This window comes from Acanthochromis polyacanthus, chromosome 13 (assembly GCF_021347895.1).
Source record: "Acanthochromis polyacanthus isolate Apoly-LR-REF ecotype Palm Island chromosome 13, KAUST_Apoly_ChrSc, whole genome shotgun sequence".
NCBI lineage: Eukaryota > Metazoa > Chordata > Actinopteri > Pomacentridae > Acanthochromis > Acanthochromis polyacanthus.
Window position 1 is genome coordinate 15012322 of NC_067125.1, and position 22748 is coordinate 15035069.

The window sequence follows — 22748 nt, forward strand, 5'->3', positions numbered from 1 at the left end:
TAAAAAATACAGTATCTCATTCTGCAATGTCAGCTTTAGATCTGTAGGAAATGTCACCGACACTGAATTACAAGACTAATGTCTTCAGAGCAGTCTGCTCTAAAAGTGATGAAAGCATCGTATTCCACCTTGCTCATGTAGTATTAAACACAAGTGAACAGAGCCAGACGTTGCATTAGCTTGTGTTAAAGTTAGCGTGCACAGATTAGACCATTTAGGGAGCTGTGGGTTTTTGCTTTTTAATTAAAATGCAGTCAAGTGGTCGTGGCTAGCAAAGGGTCAAGTGGTGACTTTGTTCCTGCTCCCCTGGCTCTGAATGAGAGGGAGAGGGAGGTAGATGTGTTCTTCCTTGAATTATGGATTTTGCATATCCATATAGTGCTAGTCGTTATGCTAATAGCAGTTGACCTTTACTTACTGTTCCATATCTCCCAGAGACACTCATCTGGCTCTTAGCTACTTCTGTTGCAGTAAAAGCATGCCAGACAGCTATTCTCTGGACAAACTGTACTCTGGCTTACAACAAATTAGACATTAGCTTCCCAAGTCACGTTTTTTCTGAGGTGATTTTCATTGTCCCTTTGCTCTGACTGATATCCTGTGCAACAACATATCATAGAGCTGTAGGAGGGGTGTGAAAAACCGAGGTAAATATATGTGACAAAGGCCCCAAAAACCATAAAACGAACCTGCCGGCTGGTTAAATGAACTTTGTGGTACTTCCCTCAGGATTGGTAAAGCTTGTTTCAAACACCACAAGTGAGTAGACACACACGCTGCTCAGCCTGATCTCTCCATACATACTGATCAGCACTGGTCAGACAGTGCTAATCAGGCATGAGGCCGGCTTGTCTCACATGCATACACATATGCTCACGCGCACACACAAATCCCATCAAAGGGTGAAAAACAGATCTGATTCTTTCATTCCTTTGATCATGGGGCCGAGCACACACACACACACACACACACACACACACACACACACACACACACACACACACACACACACACACACACACACACACACACACACACACACACACACACACACTTCTCATTGGTTGTTGTCCTTCTGTTGGTGAAGCTTTCATCCCTGGTTATATGGATGATGGAGCAAACATCTGGGGCCTCTCTTCATCTGCCCTGCTCAAGTGGCTGAACTCACCTGCTGCCTTCCTGCATGTCTGTCTGCCTGTCTGTCTGCCTGTCTGGCTGTCTGTCTGCCTGCATGTCTGTCTCCATCTCTCTCTGATGACTTTCTAATGATGCAGGTGGAGACCTTGCAAGCCCCCAGCCCATATCTGTGGTGCAGATGGCTGTGTGTGTTGTGCATTCACACACATATGCACTGGATCTGGGTGAAGTAAATAGAACCCACTCATATGTATAATCATCTCTCCAGGTTTTGAGGGCAACAGAAATGGCCATTTTCATGTGTTTATGTGTGTCACTATTAGAACAAATAGGCAGTACAGTACTGTTTATTTATACTGTGTTTAATGTACCTTTGGAGTGTTCCCAAACGATGGTGGGAGGGGGATAGCCTTCAGCAGAGCAGTTAAGAGTCACAGTTTTCCCATAGATCCCATCTTGATCCTCAGGCTGAACCACAAACTGAGGAGGAACTGCACATAGACACAAACAAATCAGCAACAGCTGACAGTGATACATAATATTTTGGGTGTCTTTAATATTGAGCACCTGTTTAGTGGGTTTTCACACCAGACAGACACTATGCTAGCTGTGTTTACCTTCAACCAGATAGAAAGAATTGTCGAAAAGTCTGAAGTTAACTTCTTCAGGGATTGGTTAAGATGACGGACTGTGCATATACAGCAGATTATCAGATGTGTCATAAGGTTCTTTGAGCTTCCTCACCTCTGACAATAAGCTGACTCTGGTGCTCCACGGCGGCAGCCTCGTTGCGTGCGATGCAGGTGTAGTTGCCGTTGTGGTCAGGTGTCAGGTTGGAGATACGCAGGGAGCTGGTAAAGTCGATGTTGTCCACGGTCACACCCAGGCTGATGGGGATTGGCCGTCCATCTTTCTGCCACGTGATGTCCAAGGGCCGGTCGCCTGACATGACCACGCAGGGTATGAAGACACGTTGACCGATGGTGAACCGTTGAAACTCAAAGGGCTGAATGTAGGGAGGGACTGCAGGCAGAAGAAGAAATAAAGATCAAATGTGAATTTCAGCCCAGAGTTTCAAAGACCATTTTAAGTCCCTGGATTCTGTGGCAGGGACTGTGTCCTTTTTTCAGTCTAATCCTGCAATCGTCTAACTATCTTTCTTTAAAGAGGTCACTGAAAGAACATAAAAGACCTGAATAGCAAAACATTCTGTAATAATTCCCTGCCAGTCTCGGACTGGAACATTTTGTCCTTTAAACATTAGAAGCTACAGGAGCAGACAGAAACAGAACAAAAAAAAAAAAACAATGACTTTAAGGTGACTCATTCAGGTTGGCTGGAAAAAGAAATCTAAGAGAAGCTGAACTTTTCGGTTTATCTGTAAATATAATCAGTCTGGCGAGTACTCTAATATTTTATCCAGTGGCATAAAATAAAATATTGATTACAGGTATAGTTATTTATTTCAAAAATTTAAACAATAGACTCCTTGAGATGTATCTTTGCGTTTCTGAGGAGTCCTCAAAGCCCCTCACTTGAGCTTGAATCCAGAAACAAACTGACTTTGGCTGCATAATATAATCACACAGTTATACAATGAGATCTATTCAAATTGCCTGTGATAAATTCTCTGGGAAATCTCCAGCCATCACACAAGTCATCTGCGTGAGTGTCCAGTGAGTTCAAATAACAGTGAAATAAGCAGCACTTTAGCAGCTTATTTAATTCACAACAAAGTAGAGATAATGGACTCCTGGGATCCCCAAAGACACTTCCGCATTTTAAGCATGAGCAGAGTAAATTAACAAATGCACTCGCTCACTATAGTACCACTGGGAAGTGTTGCTTTATATCATCACTCTCTCTTTCCTTCTCACTTTCTTTCTCCCTCTGTTTCCCTCGCTCCATGGGAAAGCGTAATATAGTGACAACAACCTAACATACTGCACTGTGGGAAGGAAATGGGGGCATAATGGGGCAGCCTTTTTTAGTATTCCCTATTACAGTTGTAAGATCTCAGTGGAGATCAGTCGCTCAGCCCTGTAATATCAGCGGCAATCATACTGTCTTCATAAACCACACTTATGTACTGTGGAATATCAGGTGGATTAATTTAGAGGTCTGGTGAGATCTATTTATATACCTGCATCTGTGTGCGGAGACAGGGAGAAAAGAGAGCCGCTTTCCATTTTAAACTTTCGATTAAAATTCAGTTTTAAAAATTATGACTGAATGTTTTTCACCACCACATCACACTATGTCAAACTTGAGACAGTTTAAAGGTATGTTTTTATAACATTTTGAGAAAGAAAGCATTGGTCCTGGCTAAATGCTAGATGAGAAGTACAATGCCACACACATAATATTATAATGGTTTGCTAGACTAGACAGCTAGCTGTCTCTGCTCAAAGGCAGCAAAATCTGCTTACAATTAAAGCTAGAGTATGCAGATCACTCCAGAAGCATTTTTTTGGTTATATTTGCTGAAAGGTTATTTACACTGCAAAACAACTAATGAATCAGGTGTACTCATTTGAGCTTTCTCAATTTGTTATCCGAGGCAGTTACAGGCCTGTAAAAAGTCTGTCCAATCTCTGGATTTGGCCTGCATGAGGTGATCAGATGTTCTACCTGCTTGAATAACCAGACAGAGGCCTGGTTGCACTCAGTCTAGCAGTGGAGCCATTGAAGTCTTCAACAACAGATTGCTAAAGCTTTTGATTAGATATAACAAGAATGGTGAAGTGCAACCACATTTTACATTTTCACCAAAACCTACATCTACCGCTATGTTTATTGTCAGTACCATAGCCTTGCTGTGAGCAAAGATAGTGGTATTTATCTAGTATTTGCTTATAATGACTTTGCAGATGTGATGATGTAACCTATTTGTGGGTTTTTAGATATGAGCTGGTGTTAATGCGCTGCATCCCTCTCCCCACCGACGCTCTCCTTCTCTTGGAATGGTCCTCCAGCTGTGCTCAGACAGTGTTGTTCATGCGTTTTGAAGGAGTGAATCTAAATAAAGCCCTTAAGGGAAGGGGTGGGTTGTTTTTTGGTCCCAACCTTGCATACTCCAGTTTTAAAATCTTTTTTTTTTACATGCAGGTTTTTAACAGATTAAACAAAATATGAAATATTCATTGGGGAGCTTTAGAGTTGCTGGTAGGCAGAGAGTACTGAATGAGCTAGCTAAAAGACTGCTAGCTATACCCTTGGTGATACAAGAGTGGTATTGATGTTCCAATCTAAATCTAAGCAAAAATGAAAATAAGCGCAGTTCACAAAATGTTTGCTTATTCCATCTTTTAACAAAGATTTTGTCTCGCAAAGCTAGACCTCTCTCCATAGAGATGTGTCAGCGCTGGTGAACGGTCTGTCCACACCTCATAATCGTTCTGCTATCGGGGGTAATAATGTTCTGGCTTGTTTTCAGTTCTTTAAACCAATCACCTTCGTCTAAGCCAAGAATGCAGCGATGGTGCCCATGCAAAATGCTGACAGTGAATTGTTTTGGTGGAATATTTGCATGCAAATGGGTGAACACTGTTATTAAAGTTATTAATTTACCCAAAGAAACAGGTCTTACTGCAAAATCAAAATCTTACACAATACTTTTCAAACTTTTGTAGGTTGCTAGGTAAGAAGTTGTTGTTTCCATTTGCAAAGGGGATTTTGCAAATGGTTACATGCAGATATCATAAGGGGATGAGAAAACCATGTGAAATGTCTGGAGAAAGTGGAAGGCTACGTCTTACTAACAGCCACAGAACTGCACTGTTTATCAAAAAGCAGAATACTGGCATATTTTTTAGTGTATAATATATTAAACATATAGTTGACCTGAAAGTGAGATGTTAGTGTTTTAAACAGTTCATGTTAAATATTGGACTGAAAAAACAAACAATAACCCTTAACGCTGCGTAACACATTTAACTCAACCAAATTTGCAAGTTAACAGGACTTACCTCTCACACGAACATGGACGCTCTGGGAATCCATCTTGTTGGGCTGGACCATCACCTTGCAGTTATACTCGCCAGCATCTACCTGCTGCACGTTGGTCAGCTTCAGTGTGCCGTTGTTCTCAAACGCTCGCTGTCGGTGGTTGAATGGTAGCAGCGCAGAGTTCTTGTACCACTTTATCGAGTAGTAAGGGTAACCAATTACACGGCAGTGAACAAAGGCATCCCGTCCAGCAATTGCTGTGATGTTTTTCATTGGACGAATGCTGGCACGGCCTACAAAGTGACGACATTGAGAAAGGATTCTTGATAAAAACAATAAGATGTGTATAAATAAGATAGCAGTGCTGACATGAAATCACAAGAGCAGCTCTATTTTGGGTGTTTTTGTAAATAGGTTCATGACTACCTAACTATATGAATATATTTAAACAAAAAAAAAGGTTTCCTTCCTCTGCTTCGCATATGGTACCTGCGTAAGACTTGGATAAGCAGGAAAACTGCTGTTTAAAGTTTTGCTGTTTGCTTTACCACAAGGTATAAGGCGGAGAAATGACAAGCAGATTAAAGCGTGCTCAACATCTGAAGGAAAACATTTAAATAACACTGCACTAGCGATACTTTTAACTCGGCTGTAATACATGGCGCGTCTCATAAAATGTAATACATTCTGTGCCTCATTCTGTGTCTCATAAAATGGAAACAGAGTAATCGCTTTAACATCTGATCGTGAAGACTTGTATTGGCTGCTTGAGTAAATACACGCAGACGCAGACACACATGAACACTCAGTCACACACACAAGCACACCACAGATAAATATATTCAAACAGAAGAAATCTATTTTTCTTCTGGCTATTTACAAACCATATCCAGATACGCTCATGAGCGGCAAACTAGGATAATTCATTTGACCTAAAAATACAGGCATGTTGGAAGAGCACTGTAATAATTTGAAGAGAAAAAGACGAAGCTGCAAAATAAAAACATGTAAAAAGGAACGGAAAAGTAAAGCAAAATCCATCAGTGGAGCACAACCTTAAAGGAGATGCAAAAGTGATTTTAGATTTAACGATACGACTAAATTACTGAGCAAAGATGAGAAAATTCAAACATAAGGAAAAAGTAACATAGCAATTGGAGCACACATGAAAGTAAAGAAACTGATGAAATCCTAAAAAAGAAAAGTGCAACTACTTGTCAGACCCAAACAACAGACACTGCTCATGTACTGCAAAGACACAGACAGACAGACAGGTATGTGTATTGTTGTTCTTGGAGGAGCTGATTTGACAAGCACCTCTTACGTTTATTCGAGCCTGGTGGTACACGACCCCGGCCGAGTTGCTGCACGTGCACCGGTACACCCCGCCGTCTTGCACCTGGGTGTGCGTGACATTGAGCTGGCTGACCACGTGGCCCTCGTGGGTCTCGTAGTGGCCCAGGTGGTGGTGGCTGTCTTTGATGACGGGGTCGTCGTCCAGTGACCAGCTGCACCTGGGAGGCGGCGTGCCCTTGACGTTGCAGACCAGGAAGACGGGCTCATTTGGGTTCACCACCTTCTCGCTGAAGGACGACAGGATTTTTGGAGTACCATCTGCATGGGGGGATGAGGTGGAACACAGTGGTGAATAAAACAGAAGTCAAAATCAAACAACATACGTGACAAAGCTTTCATTCATGGTAACTTTTACCAGGTATGTGAACAAGACAGAAATTAACAATGTACTTTTAGGATTTTTGAAGATTCAAGATTCAACCCAGTGGCATTGCAGCTATGATCTGTGCACCTCAGACCGCTAGACACACCTACCTAAAATGCTTTGACGTACTTCGAATGACAAAGACATCCTAAATTAAGAATAGCTCATTATTATGATGTCTCTAGGATTTGGTAGTTTGAGTTAAGACACCGCTAAATAATCAGTTACATGTTCTCGTGTTGTTTAGTTAATCTAACTTTGGCAGTGAAGGAATATGTGAACAGGCTGACTGAAAGTGTGGGCGAGCACAGGGAGGAAAGCTTAAACAATTCCCAGACCAAAAACAACAAGCGGTAGAGCTAGAAAAACAGCCTGAATGAGCAACAAAATGTTTCACCACACAAATCCAGTGAGTTATTTTATTTTGACCTCACAACAACCGTGAGTTTGCAGTATTGACTGTAGGGACCACGAGGCAAATTGATCAAACCTATTCCTAAGAAATGCCAGATTTTTCTCCCATTGTTCTTGATAAGGTTTGGTGCTTGGAGAGACAGACTAAGCTCTGAGAACCACATGTAATCTGATGTGCTGGCTTTATAACGCATATGCAGTGTACATTTCCTGAGGCCATGAGAGCTAAAAAAGCTTTTCATTGTGCATACAGCAGCAAGATCAGTGGCCAGATCACACAGCCTGTAATGAAGTCCTGCCATATCCTGTCATCAAAGTTATTTATCAGTTGAAACAATCCTGTTTTTATTTACCCACAGTGTTTTTGAGTATCTAAGAGAAGATGTTACAGTGTATTTATTGTTGGAAACAAGTCTTTGTCATAAAAACTTTTTCTGCTAAATAATTATAAGGCCGCAAAAGGAAAAAGAAAAAAACATTTTTTGTCATGACTTCACCATTTGATGCTTTTCATTATGATCCAGGAGCTTCCCTCCCAGACACAGAGTGGTTGGCTTTTGAAATGTCTGTGTCTGGCTGCTGCTGCTCTCTGATAATCTATGTCTATTCCACATGATTATAGATTATCAATATCTTCTTTTTACAGCTCCCATGGCCACAGGAGACAGTTGCCTAAGCAACGCTGCCAAGGTAAGATATTGGATTAAAGAGTGTGTGTACATGTGTTTTTGTATGTGTTTGTGAAGTCTGGGCCAATCACACTGGTGGTGGCAGAGAGTCACAGCAGCATACCATTAACACATAAACCCTGTATTGATCTTCCAGGCCTGAATCTGTTTCTGCTAACTCACTGATTATGCACAGACAGCTGCTACGCTGGAGCTTTGGGTCAGCATTTGTGTGCATGGATGCCTTTATGCTGCAGCTATTTTACCTTCAAGAATAACCTGCACAAAGTCCTGTGCAGACATCTTGCCCTTCCGGGCAAAGCACTGGTAAGCTCCGCCGTCGCTTTTCGACATTCCCTCCATGATGAGGTTCTCCCGGTTCAGCCCAGTGAAACGAACATTGTTGCCGGGGTAGATGATCTCTCCGTTGCGATACCATGACAGCTCGTACTCATCTGAGCCGCTCACGCTACAGGACAGAGACACCTTGCTACCCACGCTGCCTTTCACCTTGCGAGGGCTGACCACTGCTTTCAAGGGCTCTGCAGACACAGAAATCACAGTAATGTAGTTTTTGAAATACATTTTTGATACATATTTTTGCACGGCTTTGGTAAAGGCGATAGGAAGATAGAAAAGCAAGTTTATATTAGATGCGACCAGCATGGAAGGAAAATGTTGTAATCATGTTTTTCAGGATAGAGTTGAAATAACTGATTGTTTAGACAGCCAATTATGATATGGTTATATCATAATTTAGTGTGAGTATACAGTAAATCTCTGGATTTTGGACTGTTTGAGGAAAGCAAGCCATTTGAAGATAGATTTATATTCAGAACAGAGCAAGGTCTTACTTATCTTTTAAGTAAACTCAATAGTGTGCATTAGTTTTGTCGAACTAAAATTTTGGCAAATGTTGTTGATCATTTCTATCTCACATGCAAGCATACAGTGTTGTATACAGTGTTTTTTCAGAGGTGATGGGCATGTATAGGTATCTGTCTGATAGTTGCTTCTGGATATGTTTTTCAGCCAAGTTCATTGTTTAATTTAGTTGATGAATATATGAAGTCATGCTAGCTGCCTATTGTTCAACAGAATCATAAATTTCAGGGACGGTTAACAAAGACTTTGTGCTGGAGTACAGCGGCTTCTGCAACCGATAATATACAACAACCCATCCTTTTATTAAAAGACTTACGTTTGACGTACAGACGCCCCATGACCTCAGCGTTGCCGTAACTGTTCCACACTTCACAGACATATGTTCCAGAGTCGCTGGGCTGTGTGCTCTCGATCAGCAACCCTGTGACGGTCTGGCGAAAGCGACTGTCAGGCTCCAAAGGGCTGTTGTCCTTCAGCCAGCGGTATTTGGGCGTAGGGTAGCCTGAAGCTTTACAGGGCAGCTCCACCCGATGATTAATCATCACCTCTCGGTGGTCAAAGCCGTCCAAGATGCCTGGCTCAGCATTGGTGGGGTCTGGAAGGAGCAGAGAATTTAGTGTTAATTAGTAGTGAGCGTTGCCAGGCGCTTGACAGTATAATCCAATATTGATTCTGGGGGTCAACATTCAGTTCTATATACTGTATATTTTGTTATGTGGGAGAGAGGACAGAAACAGGCTGTACTCCTGTAATTTCAGGAGGGATTTCATTGTTTCCTAATCCTTAATCAGAGATATCATCATGATCAGCTCATCTCTTTATCACATGCTGACTTCCTTTCATTTCCTTATGACACAATTTATAAAAGAACCTACTGACACTCCAGTGTTTGTTTGCTTGATTATTGCGTGGCCTGGAAAAGTAATGTATAATTCATTGTGTAGAGATGTAGACTAATCAAAAGCATACAACACACAAAACACACACGGCTATTTGTAAGTAGGGACGAAGACAAATATGCGATCGTTGCGGTTAAATTGATTCCAGTCTTAATGCAGTACTGACCTGACACGATGAGACGCGCACTGTTGCTCTGGCGAGTCTCACCGGTGTAGCGATGGCGTGTGGTGCAGCGATAGTTGTTCAGCCCATCCTCAGGCAGGACGTCCACAATATACAAGGCTCCCGTGGATGTGATGAGATATCTTTGTCCTGGAGCGGATTAGAAGAGCGAGTGGAAACACATGAGAGGCAGCAGTTGTGTGGTTGTTATGTAGGATCAAAACAACATTTACAATATAAAGAATTCATTCACTCCGGCACAACTGAAGGATTTCTCTCTCCATGGGGCGCTGCCTAAGTTTGAATCTCACAGCACACAAAACCTTTAGAAGTTATATGTTAATTCGGCACGACTCAACAGAGTTTACTGGAGCAAAATGAAGAAATAAATCATTTATCTCGTATATAAACAATAGACACGTGATATTTGTTAAGCGGTATTTCTACAGCTAACTGTACCGTAAAACACTTGAACTAATAACGTAAATTACTGTGGAACACAAACAAACATACAGTGAAGAAATTGTGTTGAAAATGTATGTGTAATATGAGTCTTTGACCTTTAAAAGCTTTTATTGTCTTGTCTTTGTGCTGCTGCAGCAACCTCACTGGCACCAGTGTCTTGTATAGAAAGCCAATTCCTCTTTGGCTGTCACAGCCACTTCTGAAGTACGGTAATATTATGTTAATTCTACAGATCAAACCAGGCTGAGTGGGGTTGTCAACGTCCATAAGGAAAGAAACCGTCCTCTCCGCCATCACATGGATGCCCACATTCCCATGAGAGCAGATTGATGTCAGAACTGATTGAAAAAGCAATTTACAGGAGACTGTCTTCTCTGTGCAGCAATGGGCCCGCTAAGACAGAGACAGCACAGGACGCCTTTAGGGCCAGAAGAGAAACAGCTACAGGTGATGTCGACAGAAGGGAGAAGAAAAATATTGTATGCTAGCATCGCAGGGTTAAGATACTGTTGTACATATTAGAGTTTTTAGGCATATTATAAAGAGTTATCATCTACTTAGCAACTCTCCTTGGTGATGTGCACCGTGTGTAATATAAAATACAAAGTGAAAACATAAAGAAAAACCCCACATTTTAAAATCACACCAAAAGCATTTGGGCAGTTTTTGTTCACTAGTCAAGCATCAGCCCTATTTTCAGTAAGTTTGTTTAATAGAATTGAACCCCAAAACCCACCAGCTGAATTGAAAGGCCTTTCATCTTTTGAAAAACATCAGAATTTGACTATTTTGTAAAAACAAGAGCAATCATCAAATCTTAACTTTTCAATATTCTAATGAAAATTTGCCAAATCTCGCCTAAAATCCTGATATTTCATCAAAATCACCTTTTTCTAAGTGTGCCATTCAAAAAGCTTTGAAAAACAAAGCCTTTTCAGCAACCACGTTCTGTAAGGATCTGCCCGTCACCTGACAAAAATTCAGGGACTTCTAGCTGAACTTTCTATTGGGCTGAACTGAAGGTTGTGTTTGCACAAAGCAGGAAGGAAATAAGTCTGGTACACATAAATAATAAATGCAAAGAGCAAAATATCTCATTAATATGTAGAGAAAATGTTGGTCAAATAAAAAGAAATTCAATTTAGTTTTTTTATGACTGATGGAATTATAACTGTTATTCTGCACAAATGTGCCCGCAGTGATTAAAGCTGTGACAGGAGCAAAAAACATCCACAAATACACTAATAACGTAATGAGACAGCTGACAACTAAATGTGAGGAGTAAAGAGGTGATCTATCAGATGCAATATCAAACGCAGACGATTTCCCGAGCCCCAAAATCAACAGTTGGGTTAATACTAAAAAGCACATCTGCACCACAAAGCTGGAAAATGTGTAACAAACGGGTAGACTGAGAAGAATATGAGTTGTAGATCAGAAGAGAATTCTTGCCTGGTAAAGAAAAAACTCTGAAGAAGAGTTCATGACCAGAACGTCACAGGATTGTCCACAAGATACAAACCCTGCTAAGCTTGAAAAGCACAGAAAGGCCCTTAAGCACCCCCCAAAAAAAGAGACATGATGGGTGGTGGAGCAAAGTTCCATTGACCGATGAAACAAAAATCAACATCTATCAAAACGACAGAAAGAGAAAAGTGTGGAGAGGAAAAAAAGGAGCAGTTCATGACCCAAAGCTACCAGTTCTGTCAGACATGGCCTGTTCATGTGCTGTACGGCTGACAACTGAACAGGCACACCGGCATTTATTGCTAATTTTATTCCAGGCTGAATTCACTGAAGCACTTCATTTTGCTTGCTTCAAATTGCCTGCTTGTTGAGCCAAACAGATGTCAACAACAAGGCCTGGAAGTGCAGATTTATAGACAGAGACAGTTTGTAAAGCCACGTGTTTGATGACTAATTATTTCCTGGAGATTTTTGTCTTCCTTTTTGTCATTTGATAGACACTGAACATCATGTGTCTGCATGAAAAACGGAACCACAAAATGATTAAACTAAAGTAAAATTGAGGCTTTGTGTTTACTGTGATAGAAAATCAAACGTGGCCCTTTAATATACGTGGAAGCTGTTTTTCACACTGTACAAGAACGAACGGCAGCAAATGGTTTGTTAGGAAAGTCCAGAAATTAAATTGCACATCCAATTACCGTGACTGTGAGCAGACACCCGCGTGAAGATTATTAAAAGGGAGAGAAACCTTCAATCGTCCCAACTGTTAGAGTGCTGGGCGATTCTGATTGAGGTTTTATTGTCTGAGAGCTTTTGACTGCTTAGATTCGCAAAATATTCTCTCTCCATATTTGATTTTGATTGCACCCCATGTCTGAAGGCAGTCATATCAGCAATTTATCCAAAAGCAGAGCAAACCGTGTGGGGCTGTGTGGGAGCAGCTGAAGCAGATTAGAAATGGGTAATTCATTTAAGTTGAACAAGGGGAGCTGTGGGTTTTCTTGTGTAAAACAGACAGTTAACATGTATGATGCATTTTAGAAATCTACGATAAAAGGCGAGAGCAAGCCAAACAAAAGCAATAATTAGTGAAGCTTTCTGAAATGATGAATTTTAATATTTATTATTGTGCTTTTGGTCAAAGGGGCCTTCTGAACAGACATTTCAGAATCCCATAAAAAATGCATGGGCCAGTAGGTGCAGAGGATTTTTCTTTTCTGTGTGGGTTAACAGATTAGATGCAACCTCCCTTAGGTCACGTAACATCATCCCCTATAGATCAGAGAGAAAACAACTGTATGTCACACCGTAATTGCAGCCTTTCTCCTATATTTCATGTTGCTCGGCTGCAGCGCCGCGTTGAGTTACGGTGTAGCCAGACAGAATTGTTTAATAACGCCACAGTCCAAACCAATTAGCTGTAAGAAAAAAATTTATGACAAATAACCTAAATGTAGTATCAAATTATACACTAATGTTAACATCAGACCCCTACATTTTTTAATATTCCACCGGAGACTAATATGTATGAAAGAAGCAAAGCATGCTTAATATGCTTACATTTTATGTGCATTTTTTATGTTTATACAGGCACAGGAAAGTCAACCTTGTGGGGTTAGGCAAACCGGGGGGATACAGAGAGAGGCGGGAGAAGCAAAACAAAACTGCATAGCTATTGTAAGCATTGACCTAGATAGAACCGACAACAGATTCCACGGATTTGATGTCCTGAAGGGGTTTCACGGGTTTACATACAGGGCTGTTAGATGGGCAACTAGCAAGTGGAATCTATAAAGAGAAGAAGGGAGGGTTGAGACTCTGTATGTGTGTGTGTGTGTGTGTGTGTGTGTGCAGATGCCGGCAGCCATGCATGCATGCCAGTATGCAAGACGATTGGTGAGAGAAAATCTTCTCACAAGTCGAGGAGGCCAGATACAAAATAAACATCAACCAAATAAAGAATTTCATCCTTGCTTTTGCTGTTTATCTACATTCTTACTGTTTTCCCACACAGCTGTATACATAAATGCTTCTTTTAATTGTGAATATTAAACACTTCTTGTTGCGGATTGCACATGACACACAAAAAGCTCGAAAAACGCCAATAAATAACAGTATGTCTGGAAAAGGTGAGAACCTTGAGAACTATACAATACTATGCAGCAGCAAAAACAAAATTCAAATATCTCCTCCAAAGCTGTCCACTCCACACACTGCCTCTCTTTCCCTTTTTTCTCTCCTCCCTTCTGGCTTCTCCATTTTGATTCTGTACTGGTCCTCTGAAATCTCACTGTGGAATCCATCTTGAGTGAGACAAAATGGTATTTCACTCCAGCCGCTGTGAGCTGCTGCAATTTTCTCTTCAAGCACCTCTACGCTCCTGCAATGCCTTTTAAGACGTCAGAGCTCAGTTATTGTGTTATGACAGAATGAAGTGCAGGCAAAGGGGACACTACAGTAGGGAGGGAATTCAAAATGGGAGCCATTGTATTGAATTGTATTGTATTGTATTTCTCCTCTGCAACCTGCTCCTCTTTAATTCCTCTGCTTTGTCTTTAACTCGCTCACTGCATCAGCTTTTAGGAGTAATTTCTGTTCACAATGCCAGTAAGAAATTCAGCACAGCGTCTTTTCAACTCTAAAACACAAAAACTGTAAACTTGTATTGTGGCACGGTGGAGTATATAAACTGCTATGGATTAATTAAGGCTGTAATTGAGGCCTCAGCTCCCAGATGCAGTAAAAATCCTGTGGACAGGCATTTCTGTGTTATTGTCAGAAAGTGGAGTCCTTCTCTCCATTCATTCACAGGCACTGCTACTGTAAAGTGAAAAAGTGCTCCACTCCACCAGACACACTTTATCTAATCATTCCCACTTTGCCAGAGACAGAATCTAATACGAACAGCGGGCTCTCACTCTCAGCAGGCTAAATAAGCCTCGACGTACAGATGAACTAGTGTCACAGCATCCTCACTGCCAACAGACGCTCTGAAGTCGCTGTGATTCAAATGAGAGCCAAGCTGGTCAGATCTTAGCTGACAATTTACATTTCAGTAACTAGGCTGAATTTGTGTGAAGTCTCAGCATTTTGTACCAATTGGACACGCAATTAGGATCTGTAGTCCAGTGTCTTGTCCAATAATAATAACATAATCATTTACATTTTTAGCATCTGAAGCTGAATTAAAAGACAATCTTGTGGGACACGAACACAAACTACAGTTACATAAAAGAAACTTGCTTCCAGCCTTGTAATAAAATGTTGCACTGAAAGCAACACTGATATCTCACTAAGTATCTGACATGATTCAGTTTGATCGTAATAGGTTAAGTAAAAATATTTAGTACAGGTTTTTCTATAAAGGCTGGGTTGGTGAGTCAGTGTTATTACTGTTTAAAGAGGAAGGTGGGACAGACTCTCAGTAAACTGTGAGTCAGACACAGTGAGGAGGGACCCAGTTCTAGTCAGGTCAGCGGAGACAGAGAGATGATAAATGGGCTTATGAATGTTCTAGGTCTGTGTGGTACCTTCTCTGGCCCACTTCAATTCTCCTGTGTGTCACTTCAGACATTCAATTAAAATTAAAAACAGACAGGTGTCTGTTGCAGGCCACCTCTCAACACTACTTCTGTTGAAATTCAATTCAGCAGTGATGGGCCCGAACAAAACAACACCACCATTTACTTTGTTTCTCACTGCAGAGATGGTGATGCAATTCTATCCTGCTACAAAAAACATGAGAGGCGATGCACTGCATTGACTCCTGTGATGGTGAGGAGTGAATGCTGTGTTCTCAGACTAATTTCTGCCTGCGCAGAGTTGGGGGTACGCTGCATCTTGAAACGGGTCGCGGGCGGCCAGACATCGGATCACAGCTTTAATCTGAGCTGATTGAGGTCAGATCGCAGGACTGAACTTTCCACCGCAGAGCTCCTCAGGGCTGCATGGCTACATGAAGAGAAACTGAAATCAGCACTATGACTGTTCTAAAGATGAAACCAGGAAATATTTACTGTTAATTTACTTCTCTGGCTTTTTACATTAGCACATTTAACAGCCATCAATGACAACTCTACTGTGCTAAAGAAGGCTGTCACTGAACTAAAGCCCCCAATAATTCTAATTTAAAAAAGAAAAAGAAGAATACTGCCTTCATATCCTAACTACTGCACAATGTGCCTGGACATACAGTGACTATATATACTGCAGATGGCAGCACAGTGGGCCCAGTGGGCTTTTCTATTGTGAAGAGTATCAGTAAGTAAATTACAGCGTAGATTATTAGAGGTGTGATAAAGCAGCATAATCTGGTAGATCAAGGGAAGTGCAGTGAATTAAGGGAATTAGGACTCTGGAGGAACAGTGTGTAATGAGGTGTTTTCTGTACTTCATACTGCTAAACTAAAGCCAACTAAAAAATTAGGGTGTTTTCTTCACACTTAACCTAATACATTCTCTTTGAATGTATTGGGGCCCTTTTGTCCAGACATTATGATTTGTTTCAACTGGTGAGAAAGCAGACACCTCAAGTACAGATCGTTTGAAAATATGTTTGGTTTTCATCCAAAAGCAAAAGGAAAAAATAGCATTTTGCAATTGTTATTCAGCGATTTTAGCAAGAATTCAAAAGCTGAACTGCTAACAAATCTGTCTGCTGTTTGTTAACTGCTCAAAAAGCGATCCTCATAGGCCATGTTAACATTAATGTTACCATGGTAACAGGTGTGGCAGTCAGCACCTGAGCGCTTGTCATTACTAATAGGAGGATCAATTTGCAGTCCACAATTAGAACCTACTAATAATGCTTGCAGTCATTTGTTTATTCATGACCGCATCGTGCTATCAGAGAAGATAAATGAACAAATGGGAAGAATTAAAGTTCAGACTGACTAATGACCAACGTCATTACATTATACTGACTTGGTTAATTTGTAAAAAAAATATTTTTAAAAAGTAAGTGTACATATCAGCCAAGATTATCAGATCAATCAGATCATCGTGTCTGTTTGCCAACAAAAGACTTAAAAATCTGTCAGAAAAACTATGATAACATCTGCTACAACTGAAACCGTATGCTTTAAGTAAGCCTGTCATGCTTCAAATGAAATTACAGCCCAAAAACTTAAGGTTCTTAAGTTCTTAACCCTGACATGACATAGTCGTCAGTTTGCGATAGAGGTACGAACAGATGTTATCACCTTTGGACAGTCAGATGAGCTGATTCCCCGCTTCATGTCTTTGTGCTAAGCTAAGGTAACTGGCTGCTGGAGGTAGCCTTATATTAAAAGGAGATATATGAGAGTAGCATCGATTCGCTCATCTAACTCCCCACCAGCCAGAGAGCAAACAACAATGTTCTTCAAAATCTTAAATCACTCTGCTAAAAAAAGTCCCGCTGTAAAACGCTGTATTTCAGCCACAGACATCTCTATATGTGGGAATGAATCATAATTCCTGGTCACAAACAGAAGCACTGTGTAACTTCAAGAAGCAATCTGAAGAGCTAAAATGTAGCACTAGGAAATAAAACGTATTGTCAAACAATGCAGCAAGTCAGGCCTTTGGAGATTTTTGAACAAAAAGACCAACAAAGGCTGTTTTGCATGGCTGATCTGTCGGAGACTCTCTGGATCTTAAGCAAATGTAGTCTGATGCACTTAATCCCTAACATGCATATATGGCTAGTTTGAATGTCTGCCCCATCTCCAGATTTGTTTGTGTGTCAGGCCAAACACTGTGGATCTCCTACACAGCTGCTAAGCAGTTTTCCATGTTTGAAAATTCATTCATTTCTATCCATTTAACGGGAAAAACAATAAAAAAACTGAATTTGAATGTCATTCCAAGTGAAAATAATCATGGCGACGCAGTGGATTTGTAAAAAGAAAAAGAAATCGTCTTCATACAGACTAAACAATAAAACAGTTTTACAGTGCCATCATCTGGAGCATCTGTTTTATTTTTTGTGGGTCTGACTCAAACGTCGCTCCAAAAAAAATAAAAAAATGCTTACTGATAGCAAAGAAAAAACAATACAGACATCTTCGGGCGAAAAGAAAACCTGGATTAACTTGCAAATACTAAAAATCAGGACAAATCATCAGCACCTGTACAAGTCACCTATAAAAATGTCTTTCTTTTGCCGCACCTGCGGTGTGAATAGATTTTAGGGAGACAAGTAAATGACAGAGCTGCCATTGAAGCCTCAGTGAAGAAGGCATCCTTGATTCAGTGAAAGTTTTGGCATCAGAGCTGGAATGCTAAGAGACTCTCTGTCTCTTCTTCAGCCTCAAAAACCTCTGTGTTCCTGTTTGGCTCATTCTACTTCCTCTCTTGCTTCTTCACTGGCGCTTGGTCTCTCTCTTTCTCCTCTCTCCGTCTCTCCCTCTGTGTCCTGAATGCTAAAACAGTGGCTGGCTGTGTCAGAACACCGCAATGAAATCCTGCAGTCTCAAACGCCCACATCGAGTAAACACCTTCCTTTACCAAGACACTGACCCCAAAGTAAGGATGCAACAATATATTGGTGGCTGATCGATGACTGGCCAATTAGCAATAAGCTGTAAATATTATCGCCTCAATGATGGAATTTCAACTCATTTATGTTTGATGATGCAGAGTGGGGTGCGGATGCAGAAATGTCCTTTTAAACCTGATTTTGAGTGGTGATTTTCAATCTTCTTCTTCTATTCACAGAGCAGACAACAGAAGACAGAAAAAATGAAACAAACTTTAAATTAGATCTTACTTGCATTGACATAGACAGTGTTCATTATCCTTGTAAAGTGCAGCTAAATGTGTCAGTAAGAGGGACAGTTGAAGCAATTTATCTAGCACCTGTTGAACAAGCAGCACACAAACAGAACTGTGACGTCTATGGGCGCGCCAAGCAGCTTATAATGCATCTGCAATCATATTATTAGGGATGCTGAAGGTTCTCTAAACAGTGGTGGTAAAAAAATACACATTTATTACAAATAAACATTTATTCCTCCTCTTCATGTCTTGATTTTTCTACATGATATTTGTGTATCGGTAACGGATAATTACAAAACACCATTTAATGCCACCACTGAAATATGATCCGGTAAAATAACAAATAAATGCCATCTAGCTAGATATTTTTCGACATTTCTAAATAGGAAGCAGTTGCAGAAAAGGCAGACGGAGTGAAATGCGGTGACTGGTAGTGTTATACCACCACTGTTTTGAATTAAACATGGACTTTCATTTATCATAAATAATTTGTGCATTATAATTCATGCAAAAAATGTCCAACTGCCATGAGATGAACTATTCATATTTAATAAACAACTGAACAAGTGAAAGATGTCATTTTAATAAATCATGCCCTCTGCCCCCGACTCCCATGTCAGAGTATGCATCTGGTAGTGGTCAGATTGATTCTGTATAGCGACTGTATTTGTTCTGATTGCGATATCAAAACAAATAACAGACATGGTGGCATGCGGTCATGTACAATGAACAAATATATATTATTATAAACATAATATATATAAATATAACTGTATTAAAAGTTGAATTAACATATTTGTGGAAACTGCATCATGGCTAGGTAATCACAACTGTTATTTAACCCTCTAAACCCCAAAATATGGTGGGGGAAGAGAGGAATTCTATCTTTAAAAAGAATAAAAATAAAGAAACACCAAATGTCTATCATTTATTAGAGCCAAAACTAACTGCAGACGTCATAATTCAGATTAATTTATCAAATCAATTTTATTCTACATGAGTCATTTTAAAAAATAATCAAAAAATATCCTAACTGGTCTTACCAGAAGACCAAAATAAAATACAAAAAAGTAAATGAAAAATTAAATGTAAATATAGTTAAATATTTGCTGCCATTTTTCCAGTATTGGTAGTAACTGTGGGTACTTGGAAAACATTGTGCACGTCGCTTGCAGCGCTTTTCAATTTTTGTTAAACAAATAAGGTTTTTTTGGTGTTGTTTTTTATTATTTATGTCACTAAACTGTGTCACAGTGAATGAAGATGTTTTGAGTTCTCTCTACTTCAAGACCTGGCTGTGCCGTTTTCATAGAAGTGCAGGACTTCATATTGCAGTGAGCAAAAATGTCACAGAAGCAACAATGCTCCAGAAATTGATTGGGGCTCAGATGGTTAATTGTTAGATATCTCTGCAAAAACGGTGTCATAATTTGAAGCCAGCATTTCATTAGATCTGTAAATATTCCTCACGCATTAAAAAAGGATTGTCAAATGGGGAATGACTCATCCATGACAGTCTGGCAATGCACGTAACCAATAACAACATTATGTTCGGCATCCAAAGCCACCGATTGCTTAGCAGTCCTCTGTCGTTTCAGGGATGTGAAACTAGAGTAAGTTACAAAGATGGAGCTAAAGGAAGAGCGGCACACTGCATCTAAGTGAAGAGAATCTTTATGTCTCAACGGGAGAGCACCTTTGTACAAGACTGCGTGGAGAGAGGATTAATTTTACATTAACGTATAGTAGTCTGCTGAGCTAGGCTGCAGGCATGCACTTGCAGGCAGACGCACACACACACACACACACATCACAAAAACTGCTGAAAAAGAGAGTCAGGTCTCCAAGGTTAAAGAGTCTGGGGGGTGCTGATGTCTTTGATGAGGTTAGCAATCCAGTAATCTCTGCTGAAGCCCAGAGCCATTAAACAGCATGTTGATAAGCAGGTCTGTGCATTGAAGAATGTCAGGACAGCAGCATCAAAATAGCAACACAAGTTAATGTGTTTTTTTTTCCAGCAAGGCAGGAGGAGAGACATGATATTTTCAGGTCATAGAGACAATATTAGGTAGTAAAAAAGCAGGTAAGAAGTGCTTCAGTTTGTCAAAACCATTATGTCTCCTTGCTTTCACATGTTATCTTCTCAAATTTTATGCACTAAACCAAGCCAGCACCCTGGTGGCGAGGTTTTCATTTGTTATTATTGATGTTTAAACTAGTTATGTAACCGGTCTCCTAACAAGTTTAGTAAGAACGCAAGAAGAAGAACAGAAATTAGGAACAGTCACAACCAGCAGGCACCAAAGGTCCGTAACAGGTAGCTACAAACAACGCCACGCCATCTCTCAGAGCTTCAGACACTGGTGGACTCTTTCTTGTATTGCACAGTCCTTCACACTGCTGGTTTCAGAAAGATAAAAAATGGCATTTAAAGCCATGAGACAGAATCCATCACTCCAACATGATCTATTAAAATAACACCCAAATGCCATCCAGCTAGGCATTTAATGTTTCTTTGCTTGAGTTTTTCAGAAGTATTTCCAAAAATGGCACAGTTACGAAAAAGCCTACAAAGTAGAATGAACAACTGACAGCTCGTTGTATCACCAATGTTTTAAATTTAAAAACAAGACTTTCATTTATCCTAAAATAGCAGCAGGTGAGTCCATGAATCTGGATCCAGCATTCAAATGTTATCTATATAAATAAGATAACATTTCAGAAAGATATGTAAAAGGGACATATCTCTCCTCTTTTGACCATCAGATTCCATCAAGAGCACTTCATTAAAATGGTAACACAGCTTTAACCATATTTCGTTTACTTTTAAAGCCGTTAGCGCAATTACAACTCTGTAGGACAAAATTTCTTAAAGGTATTTATTTACCACTATAACTTGTTGAAAACATCATAGGTGGTGAATGAAGGTGAATATTTATTAAACATTAAATCTTGTTTTCCAATTTCCATTTTGAATTAATTTCGCATGTCTCAACCCGCTATCTCTACAAAGTATGATGTAAAGCTGTGGGTTTTCAGGGCCCATTGCATGCTTTGTTTAAAATTTTTGCCACTGCCTGCTTAGCATGTTCACAGATATGCAGTAAAATCTGTTGTGAAAAGTTGGGGAGACACAGAGACGTAGTTGCAGAGACATGTTTAAAAAATGAAAATCTCCATCTGTATCTTCCTGCCGCTGTGCTTTGACTCTTTCATTTTACTGCGCAGATATTTCCACACCCAAACGGCCAGCGGACTAATCTAATCATTTGCTTAGCATTACTACATTACAACGTACTGTAGTTTAAAAAAAAAACAAAAAACACATCTCTCTAAGCCACAGCAGGAGAAACCGTCAATTGTTGCACTCTGTGTTTGACTCTATGTCTGGAAAATTATACTCACAGATGGATAGTAAAATGAGTAATTAAATCTAGCCTTCTATTTCCACCATACTGGAGAGGGGATGCTGGCTTTGGGCTGTTTGGTTGCGTGCATGCATACGTAAGCGCGCGCGCGCGCGCGCGTGTGTGTGTGTGTGTGTGTGTGTGTGTGTGTGTGTGTGTGTGTGTGTGTGTGTGTGTGTGTGTGTGTGTGTGTGTGTGTGTGTGTGTGTGTGTGCATGCAACATGTGTAGCAGTCTGCCATCATAACCTAATTATTGCAGCAGCTTAACAACAGCAATTAGCACATTTCCATCAGACGACACTAATTTGTGAATTCCATTCCAGCGCCATTCAGGACCAACACACTGAGAGAGAGAGAGGGACTTAATTCACTGTTCAGCTACTGGCAATGCTAAATCCATATCTATAGAGCTGTGAAAATTGCTTATGGTAATTGCAGTTATTGTAAAACTAGGCTGACGCTTTAATGAAATTTCAAATTTTAATCATTTGTTTTTTGTATAGTCCACATTTACCGACTTCTCCCCCGAGGGACTCCATGTTTCCTCTTCTGACTTCCCAATAAAACGCCTCTCCCCAACAGCTCCCTAAGATAAATGAAATTGTTCTATCAAACAACAATTTCCTCTCACTCTGGGGGGATTGGAGAATCCCATTTTGGCAATATTCATACCCCAATGTGTACAGCTTTCTGGTTCTACATATTCTCATTGTAGATCTTTAGGAAATGTACAATGACTCTGATGATTTATAATTAACAGCTAACTTACAAATGTCCGATACAGAATGTGAGCAATAATTGCCAAAAACAAG

At 40.3% G+C, this 22748-nt stretch overlaps 1 protein-coding gene across 5 annotated transcripts in view; it reads right to left on the reverse strand.

Annotated features, from left to right (window-relative positions):
* dscamb (Down syndrome cell adhesion molecule b) overlaps nucleotides 1-22748 on the reverse strand; it is a 136287-nt gene that overhangs the window by 40406 nt on the left and 73133 nt on the right. For 4 of the 5 annotated variants that reach the window (XM_022197205.2, XM_022197204.2, XM_051957816.1 and 1 more), the window contains exons 4-10: nucleotides 9838-9984; nucleotides 9089-9367; nucleotides 8154-8429; nucleotides 6403-6699; nucleotides 5106-5378; nucleotides 1882-2160; nucleotides 1509-1628 (exon numbers count right to left, since the gene is read on the reverse strand). In XM_022197205.2, coding sequence (XP_022052897.1) covers nucleotides 1509-1628; nucleotides 1882-2160; nucleotides 5106-5378; nucleotides 6403-6699; nucleotides 8154-8429; nucleotides 9089-9367; nucleotides 9838-9984 — 1671 coding nt within the window. Of the gene's footprint in view, nucleotides 1-1508; nucleotides 1629-1881; nucleotides 2161-5105; nucleotides 5379-6402; nucleotides 6700-8153; nucleotides 8430-9088; nucleotides 9368-9837; nucleotides 9985-22748 lie in introns of those variants that run through there. The other variant, XM_051957817.1, reaches the window with a different exon arrangement.